Here is a 9,981-nt window from a genome sequence, read left to right as displayed (position 1 = left end):
ACAGAGAAAGCAATAATACGGGAATGAAATTCCAATGCTTTTATAGGCTTGGATATCAAATAACCTCAGCATCTTTTGTGAAGATACCTTTGTTCATGTAATTATAAATACGCTTGTCTTCTATGAATTTATAGCCCTAAGATGAAAGAGACCACGCAAAAGCTGTGAAAGGTGACAACTCAGCAACTGAGTTGAAACTGGCACAGGAAGGAAAACCATCAAGCTGCAGAAACCAAAATAAGATGTTTGGAGTCTTCAGAAACAGACCAGCAGATAAGCCAAACTGATTAATTAAAAAAGCATTAAGAAAGAAGACAAAGTTCAACAGCGAGAAAATGAAATGTGAAAATTCTGAAGAAAATCAAGTCATTGGCGGAAGTAAAACCAAAGAAGTAGAACCAATGACTATAGGCAGTGTTCAATTTAGGATTGTAATTAAGCCTTGAATTATGATGATAAGTTACTGCGATTGTTGATCAGGTCACCACGTGACCAGACCAGGTATTATAACATTTTTTTGTAGCAGTTGTTAAGCAAATGCCACATTTGTTAAGCAAATACTGCTTAAATAACAATGGTTGGGTGTGTTTTTTTTATTGTGTGTGGCAGTCGTTCAGTGAATCACAGTGATGGTGTGAACGCCGGTTGTTAAAGCAGACACAACAGTCATAAGTGTGAATATAATTATAAATGTAATTTTGGTGAAAACCAGAAGTGCCGGTTTTCAGCAAAACACGGGACACAGCGAATCGCTGTAAATCTGTCCTTGTTGCCTCACCCCCAAAGTACGGTCATGTGATCATGGTGGGGTACAAATTTCTGATCGTCTTCAGGTAGGCTGTAGCATCGAACAGTCACTATGGCCGTGACCATCTGGATTGTTTTTGACTGATGTACAAACAGCCCCCATAAATGTCTTCTGACACAAGAATCTTTTCTTTTTTAAGGTACAGAAAGTGTAACATTCAAGAGATGATGAGTGGATGAAGGCTGAGCTCAACGTTTTCCTCCAAGATCTAGTTCAACAGTTGTTCACATTCCGAGCATTTCTGTGGGGTTTGCCCAGACAGATTTTTCAAAGGGGCAATGAGGTTAGGCCTCCGGATTATGTCTCGGCCACACTCCAGGCACTGCCTTGGTCTGACATTGGTATGGACACTCTGATGAAACATAAGGTAAGAGCTGTTTTTGAAAGTTTTTCTGCAGAGCGAGCATTCAAATGTCTTCTCTTTCGGCTGCATTTGTGCAGGTTCAAGATCCAAGCTCAAGGATGGTCCCTGGATGCACTCAGGACATTTCGACACCTTTTCTGCCTGGTCCCGGCCCGGTCTGAAATCTTTCCCACATTCTAAGCACCTTGTGACATCTTCTCCCATGTGGACTTTCTGATGTCGCAAAAGGAATGAGCTGGAGATGAAACTTTTCCCACAGTCTGAACACGCGTAAGGCCTCTGCCGTGTGTGGATTCTCACGTGCCTCAGAAGGTTGGACCTCCTATCAAATGTTCTCCCGCAATCAGAACATGGGTAGGGTTTCTCTCCTGTGTGAATCCTCTTATGCAACAGGAGTTGTGAACTCCACCGGAAACTTTTATCACAATGGGAGCAACGGTACGTTTTCTCTCCCATGTGAGTCCTCTCGTAGGATTTGAGATTCGGGGTGTTTCGGAAGTTTTTCCCACACATTAAGCGCGTGTGTGTCTTTTCTCCAGTATGAATTCTCTCATGAGCTATCAGGCTCTGTCTCCGACTGAAGCTTTTCCCACAATGGGAACATTTATGCAGCTTCTCTCCTGTGTGGACCTTCTGATGCGCAGCGCGTTGCAAACTGTTCATAAAAGTTTTCCCGCAGGCCAAGCACTCGAACGGCTTCTGTTTGTGAGTCTGCACGTGGGCCATGAGCTCGAAGCTGAATTCAAAGATTTTCCCACAGGCAAAACAGACCAACAAATCTTCCACTAGATGGGTCTTCTCGTGCTCCACCAGCTCCGATTTCCGACCAAAGCTTTTTCCACAGTGGGAGCACACCGTTGTGTGAATTCTCTCGTGCAACCGGAATTGCGAACTCCAGATGAAACACTTCCCACAGTACAAACACTTGTACGGTTTCTCACCAGTGTGGATTCTCTGGTGCGCTTTGAGACTTGACCCGTTTCGTAAATTTTTGCCGCAGGCCGAACATTTGTAAGGTTTCTCGCCTGTGTGGGTTCTCTGGTGTTTTAAAAGATCAGATTTCTGACTATAACTTTTCCCACAGTCAGAACACACATAGGGCTTCTCCCCCCCGGAGATCCTCTTGCGAGCGTGATAGCCAAAAACACACCCACAATGAGAACATTTGTGGGGCCTCTGACCTGTGTGGGTCCTCTCGCTTTCCCCACAGCGGGAACATTTGTACAGTTTCTCGCCAACGTGAGTCCTTTCGTGGGTCACCAGATGTGAACTGTTTCTGAAGCTTTGGCCACAATGCCAACATCGGAATGGCTTCTCTTCTGTATCAGGGCTTTCGGCTGTCATAATCTTCAAGCTTTGACTCCCATTATTTATCTCCTTCTCCTCTTGGATAGCAGGATCACTGAGCCCTGGGCAGATACTTTGGGGCTGAATTAACTGGCCCACTCCCTTTCCAACATCATTTCCATTCCGCTTCGTTGCCGTGTCGTGGTTTCCATCGTTCTCTTTGAAAGCCAACAAATCAGTTTTGATGGCAGCTTTCAAGAACCTCCTCAGAGGCTTCCTTTTCTCAGAACTCTTCAACTTTGGTTCACCGCCTTCATTCAGCCGCCCAACGCCTGCTAAAAGAAAGGAAGGAAACTGGACATTAACTGGAAAGTATTGCGTTAACCTGCTGTCTTGTTCAACCACCATTTAGATCAGGGGTCTCCAACCTTGGTCCCTTTAAGACTTGTGGACTTCAACTCCCAGAGACTCTGGGAGTTGAAGTCCACAAGTCTTAAAGGGACCAAGGTTGGAGATCCCTGATTTAGATAGCATGTCTCCTTTTATAATTTAGTATCTTCACAAAACAGATAACCTAATATATCATCTTAACCGCCCACCTCTCTGATAGATAGGCTGTATTTTTCCTGCCATTCTGGGGGTGCCATCATAGGATTCAACCTTCCACTCGCAATTACGGTAGGAAGAGTGGAGACTATAGACTTCAGTCAGTAGCCAGACGCCAAAAACATTCATGGTTGTGCAGAAAAGGCTTGATGGATTGGATATTTGGATTGAAGTACTGGGATGGAAGGTTCAAGTGTCCACTATGGCAAGAGTTTCTAACCTTGGCAACTTTCAGACTTATGGCCTTCAACTCCCAGAATTCCTCAGCAGCATTGCTGGCTGAGGAATTCTGGGAGTTGAGGTCCACATGTCGTAAAGTTGCCAAGGTTGGAGACCCCTGCCCAATGGGATGAAAATCACTGCATTTCTATCGCTCACTTTCAAGCTGACTTATCTTGGAGGCATCTCCATATAGTCCTTGAATGAAAATCCGGAAGATAAACAGAATGAACAATATATTATTGGTAGTAATTTAATTATTGTATTAGTATTTATGTGGATACATACTGAGCTTAGGGATATTTTAGAATTACACTGTTTATTGGGATCTTTGATGGTTTATTATGTTACACCAAAGATGTTTTAATTGTTGCCATGAGTCAGCTTAGATTTGAAGGAGACGAATTTAGCAAATAAATTCATAAATGTATTGCATACGTAGCACGTAATTGCTCTTTGTTCTGCTTTCTTGCAATTCAGGAAAAAGCCTGAATTATATATCTCAAACAGCCAGGAAGCAAAATAGAGTTATTTATTTATTATTCAATTTATGTGCTAGCCAATTCTCAGGAACTTACTCTGTTTTTCGCTGCCATCACGTTTTGGTTTAACCATTCCAAGATCTTCGCCCTTTGGTGGTTCTGATGGAAGCTGGTTTGACTTGGAGGCTTTTCCAATGTCATTTTCTTCTTCTTCTGATATCTCTATCACCTGAAAAAGTGGGGAAATCACAGTTCCAAATGAATTCATGATGAAGTTAAAATGTGCAATGGGTGACTAAGGCGTTGTTTGTTTATTTGTATCCCACCGTTATTATTTTTAGAAAATAACTAAAGGAGGTGAACATATCCCACATACCTTCCTCCTCCTGTTGTCTCCACAACAACAACCCTGAGAGGACAAAAAATAGCCTCAAAAACAGGCTGGTTTTAACCAGGAAGTAACCTGTTTCTGACCCTCTGGGCTTTGCGCATGCATAGAAGGCTTTGCGCATGCGCAGAGGGTCCAAGTGTGTACCTGGCACATGCACGCGGAACACACATTTTCGAACCAGGAAGGGAAGGGAAGTAGATTTCATCTCTGGACAGAATGAAATGTGAACAGCAGAAATTAAAATATTTTTGTATTTATTTTAAATAATTAAATTGAATTATTAAATTGTCACGTGGCAAGTATATCCTGTGGCGGGTTAGCCCTGGCAAGTTGGCCACGGCAAGTTGGCTGCAGCAAGCTGACCCATTCCGACCCCAAAACACCCAGCTAGCTTTGTGTGGCAGGACTAGATTCCACAATCTTCCAATTTGTGGAAAGCCTGGTGGACCGACGACTGCACCAAATTGGCTTTCCAGGAAGGAAAGGAACTGTAGCATGACAGATAAAAATTGTTGGTGAGCAGGCATGTATCACGGTTTGGGAGTACCTAATTTATATTGTGTGGTTATAAACACCAAAATAACAATGTTCCAAGCTGCAAATAAAACTCACCTGCTGTTCCCATGTCTGGGTCTCCTCTCTCTTCAAGAGGAACTCCTCTGCCAAGGACACTGCATGAAAGCAAGTTTCTGGGCCATTCCTCCTGAGCCAATTTTGTATATCCAGAGGCAAGGCAGACAGAAACTGCTCCAAGGTCACTAAGTCCAGGATCTGCTCCTTGGTGTGTTTCTCTGGTTTCAACCACTCGTGGCAAAGCTCTTGAAGCTGCTGGCAAAAATCTTGAGGTCCCTTGGCCTCTTTGTAGCTCAGGGTCCAAAAGCGAGGACATCTTCCCTCTGCCCTGATGGCTTCTTCAGCCAGTTCTCCAATCTTCTCCTTCCCACCCTGGGCAACGTCCAGAAAGGTGTCCCAATCCTCTTGGGTTGTCCCGAGGCGATGAGCCTCGATTTCGGAAATCCACATTTGTTTCAACCATTTGCTGGTATCCATCCCTCCTTGGGAGGACATCCAAGATAATTTAGGACCCGTCCAGAGCTTTGGCTCAAGGGACTGTGGCACTTCCCTTCTTCCCTGAGGATCCTCCAGTGTCTTCAGAAACTCTTGCAACTGGGCATCCCAATTTTTTGATGGATTTTCCTCTAGCTCTGCTTTCACATTATGCCTTGGTTCCTCCTTGCTTTTCCCAATGTTTGGTAAATGTGTTCTTTCCTTTCCTGCCTTTGGGTCAACGGAGTCCCGTCCTTCCGTTTTCATTTCAGGATCCATATTGTGATGTAGCAGAAACTCGGACACCTCTACCTCTTGCACAGTAAACATTTTCTCTTTCAGGGACTGGCCTGTTCTATTGTTGTCTTCATTAGCAGCATCCCTCAAAGGCTACTGCAACATTATGCAACAAATTTGACGCGCCCAATGAAACTTATTCGCCGATCAACGAATCAGCATCTTGAAAATGGCACAGGGGCTTTTCACGGAGAAGGGAAAGTACTAAGACAGAAAAGAAGAGAGAAAAGACATTGGAACCAAAGCTCTGTTTTTCTGGAAGCCTTTTTTTAAAAAAGGCAGCGTTTACTAAGTAGGCTGAAATGGAGATGGCAAGTACTGAGTTTATTCCAAGGAGCCAAACTTCTCGTTCATACAACAATGATCCCAGCAGACCCACGCTCATTTTACTCTTCAATTTTTATGAATGACCCAACTTTGGAGCTTAAAGCATTGTTAGAGATGCCACACCCACCCACTTCATGGCCTGTTTCTGTTGCTCCCTTCTGGAAGGAGGTTTCAAAGTATTTATAGCAGAACTACTAGATACTGGGACAGCTTTTTTCCTTATGCCATCCCTCCTGTAAATTCTCAGGATTTTTCCCCCTACCATGTATACGTATACATTGAATTAGACTGTGATGTTTCTCTGTGTCATATATGTGTGTATATGTGGATATATGCATAATGATAATCCTATGAGAGCTGAAATGCAATTAAATTTCATTTTAATGTATGCTGATTAGTGTACATTTAAAGTGACAATTAAGTTCTATTCTGTTCTGTTCTGTTCTGTTCTATTCTATTCTATCTCATCAATCATAGTGATAGGATAGTCATTCCTGATCTAAGTTATAAACCTTTGAGAGCTGAAATGCAATGAAATTTCATTTTAATGTATGCTGATTAGTGTACATTTAAAATGACAATAAAGTTCTATTCTATTCTATTCTATTCTATTCTATTCTATTCTATTCTATTCTATTCTATTCTATTCCATTCCATTCCATTCCATTCCATTCCATTCTATCTCATCAATCATAGTGATAGGATAGTCATTCCTGACCTAAGTTATATTGTCACCTAACAGCAGGTAAGAATTATTGGACTGATTCACAAGTATTATTGGACTGATTCAAATCCCCATGTTGCATTCATACCTCATACTAAGCAAACAAACCACATACAATGGTTTAGGGAGAGCACAAAACCCAGTCAAGCAGCCAACCTGCAAAAGCCTGAAATCTAAGCACAATTCAATTGCAACCCATAGACGCAGATTACATTAAACCCCAGGAAGCTTCACATTCTAATTTTGTGCAGGTCACCCACTGTTAAGGTACAAGCAATGGCCTTCCTGTTAATTTGCATCTGATGCATATGCAAACGATCGTCCATGCAGTGTACCTGTGACTCACATCAAGACTATCCAGTTGTGAGGACATTATATGAAAAAAGACCTTGATGGGATTGCTAAGGGTGCACCCCCAAGGGGCAAAACTGCAACATTTAAAACAAGACACACTCAAACAATTGCACTAGCTGACATAGGAGAAATAGGATCCAATACCCAGAGGTCTTCAAATTTGACAGCTTTAAGACTTGTGGACTTCAACTCCCAGCTTTGCTGGCTGGAGAATTCTGGGAGTAGAAGTCCACAAGTCTTAAAGCTGCCAAGTTTGAAGACCTCTGCAATACACACACCCCAGTCAAACGTGGCTGACATGCATTTGGCAGTTCAGGGAGAAAATTCTCCCTCTCCTCTCTGCCCGCCCCCCCCCAAAAAAAGATCTAGAAAGAAAACATTAAATCCATGGCCCTTTCAGGATGCAAACACAGACCTAAGTAAAGCATCTCCTTTCACTCTCCCCGGTTTCTTATAGGAGATCGCAATAAAAAGGCCTTTGAAAACATTATCTGGCCCACCGCTGTAGCCCTTCCTCCTCTGTAAAAGGACAATTTTTTTTGTTTGCATTGCGCTCCTTAAAGGTTTGCAAATTCACTAATCTCTCCCAGCTTCCAAAATACTTACAAAATGATTCCCAGGCCAGGCCAGACAGAATGGAACTTTCCTTTGGATGCAGGCTTGTGCCCCTCTAGCCTTTACAATTCTATTGCATTAACCCTTCCCAGCAATGTTCCTGAGTTGTGGGCATACAACAAGGCAGGCTACGCAATGCAGGTGGTCCTCGACTTATGACCACAGATGGAGCCCAAAAGTTTTGTTGCTAAGTGAAACATTTGTTAAGTGAATTTTGCCCCATTTTACGACTTTTCGTGCCACAGTTGTTAAGTGAATCACAGCCAGCTTTGCTGGCTGAGGAACCCTGAGAGTTGAAGTCCACAAATCTTAAAGTTACTAAGATTGGAGACCCTGGTTTAAGCGAATCTGACTGCCCCATTGACTTTATTTATTTATTTATTTATTTATTTATAATTTAATTTCTATACTGGCCTTCTCCCAAAGGACTCAGGGCGGTTTACAGCCATATTTAAAACACAAAATACAAACAGCAAATTTAAAACAGAATTAAAACCAAATATTTAATAGGCCGAATCAAACTAAAACGGTCATAGACCGACGTAAAACCCATTTTAAAATTACGCTTAGGCCAGTCCCGCACGATAAAATAATAAAGTCTTAAGTTCACGTTTGAAGGTCCGGAGGTCCGGGAGTTGGCACAACCCCAGAGGCAGCTTATTCCAAAGGGCCGGTGCCGCCACAGAGAAGGGTCTTCCCCTGGGGGCCGCCAACCGACATTGTTTGGTCGACGGCACCCTGAGAAGGCCCACCCTGTGGGAGCACACAGGTCGTTGGGAGGCTATCGGTGGCAGAAGGCGGCTTCATTGGGGTGGTTCGGGGTGGAAATGTACAGCTGAGTATCATCAGCGTACAGATGGTATTCCACCCCGAAACCACGGATAACCTCGCCCAGCGGCTTCATGTAGATGTTGAACAGGAGAGGCAAGAGAACCGACCCCTGTGGCACCCCACGTGAGGCACCTCAAGGTCAATCTCTGCCCCCCTGCCAACACCGTCTGCGACCGATCGGAGAGATAGGAGGAGAACCACCGATAAACGGTGCCCCCACCCCCAATCCCTCCAACCGCCGCAGCAGGATACCATGGTCAATGGTATCAAAAGCCGCTGAAAGATCTAAAAGGACCAGGACAGAGGAATATCCCCTGTCCCGAGCCCTCCAGAGATCATCCACCAATGCGACCAAAGCCGTCTCCATTGTTAAGTTCGGGAAGTAACGAGGCTGGAGACCAGGGTAGTGACAACAGCTCTTTAATATATGGTGAACCCAGCAACCTGGCTGGGAAAAACAACCCTTTATATACTGTTTAACCGGCGGCTTCAACCAATCAGCAACGTGCTTGTTTCCCGCCGAAATATTTAAAGATACATAACACTCCTCCCCTCCCAGAAAACACTTTACCACTATTTACATATTATTTACATGTTATTTTTCGACGTAGTCACGCAAATAACCTGGGCGTCTCCTAATTCTTTCGGACCTGCGCGGTTCAGTCCTGGGTGGTGTTTTGAGCTGGTCGGAGGGGCTGTTTTCTCCTCCCAGCTCTTTCTCTAGGCCATCAGGCCCTGGATTACTTGCAGACTCTTTTTCTTGGCCATCCGGCCCTGGATTACTTTTTGAATTTTCCCTGCTGTTTCCATCGGGAACCTGGTGGCGTCGCTGGACCTCCGGGACCTCAGCTAAGTCTTGCGCCTCCCCCGGGTTATGGTCAGCTGTGGGATCAAATAATGAGTGGTCATGATCTGTCTCATGTAGCTCGGGTTGTTCAGCTATTCGTTTCCTTATCTGATCTATGTGGCGCCTCCATACTCGGTTGTCTTTTAACTCAATCAAGTATGATTTTGGACCGGTTGCTTTTATGATTTGCCCTGCTAGCCAACTTGGGCCGTCCCCATAGTTGCGGGCCCACACTCGGTCGCCTATGCCCATTTCTCTCGTTTTTTCTAGTTCCCCCTTGTAACCCTCTGGTGTGTAATGGGGATTCAAACGGTCAAGTGGGCACCGGAGCTTCTGTCCCATCAATAATTCGGCTGGGCTTCTGCCTGTAGCCGTGCTTGGGGTTCTATGCTGAACGGCCAGAAAGAAATCTATCTTTGTTTGCCAGTCACCTGGCTTGAGCCTGGACAATGCCTCCTTAGCGCTCCGGACGGAACGCTCTGCAAGGCCATTCGACGCAGGGTGGAAAGGCGCAGAGAGGGCATGACGGATGCCCTCCTCTGCCAAGTATCCCTCAAACTGGGCTGCCGTGAATTGCGGGCCGTTGTCGGACACCAGAGTGTCAGGCAACCCGTGGGTTGCGAATAGGTGGCGCAGGGCTGCGATTACTGCCTCGGCCGTAGTGGATTTCATGAGTATGATCTCCAACCATTTAGAGAATGCGTCGACAACCACTAGGAAGGTTTGGCCGTGGAAAGGGCCAGCAAAATCAATGTGGATTCTTGACCAGGGCCCTTGGGGTT

At 44.6% G+C, this 9,981-nt stretch overlaps 1 protein-coding gene across 2 annotated transcripts; it reads right to left on the bottom strand.

Moving 5' to 3' along the window:
* Positions 1 to 675: 675 nt before the first annotated feature.
* On the bottom strand, positions 676 to 7,565 carry LOC131193251 (zinc finger protein 3-like). Of its 2 annotated transcripts, none has more exons than XM_058173251.1 (4): positions 7,513 to 7,565; positions 4,770 to 5,705; positions 3,863 to 3,995; positions 676 to 2,794 (listed from the first exon to the last, which is right to left on the bottom strand). In XM_058173251.1, the coding sequence occupies exons 2-4, from the start codon at positions 5,532 to 5,534 to the stop codon at positions 1,017 to 1,019; spliced, it is 2,676 nt and encodes an 891-aa protein (XP_058029234.1). In that variant the 5' UTR covers positions 5,535 to 5,705; positions 7,513 to 7,565; the 3' UTR covers positions 676 to 1,016. The 2 variants fall into 2 exon arrangements, with proteins under 2 accessions (XP_058029234.1, XP_058029236.1); XM_058173253.1 differs by lacking the exon at positions 7,513 to 7,565 and adding an exon at positions 7,322 to 7,455.
* Positions 7,566 to 9,981: the final 2,416 nt, after the last annotated feature.

The sequence above is a fragment of the Ahaetulla prasina genome, chromosome 2 (genome assembly GCF_028640845.1).
Source record: "Ahaetulla prasina isolate Xishuangbanna chromosome 2, ASM2864084v1, whole genome shotgun sequence".
Classification (NCBI taxonomy): domain Eukaryota; kingdom Metazoa; phylum Chordata; class Lepidosauria; order Squamata; family Colubridae; genus Ahaetulla; species Ahaetulla prasina.
This window is presented reverse-complemented; position numbering and strand designations above follow the sequence as displayed.

Excerpts from the sequence above, each read along its gene's own strand:
- LOC131193251 (XM_058173251.1), bottom strand. The coding sequence starts at position 5,534 with ATGTTTACTGTGCAAGAGGTAGAGGTGTCCGAGTTTCTGCTACATCAC. Across the intron at positions 3,996-4,769 it reads CCCAGACATGGGAACAGCAG|GTGATAGAGATATCAGAAGA; the intron begins GTGAGTTTTATT and ends CCACTTTTTCAG. Across the intron at positions 2,795-3,862 it reads TGATGGCAGCGAAAAACAGA|CAGGCGTTGGGCGGCTGAAT; the intron begins GTAAGTTCCTGA and ends CCTTTCTTTTAG.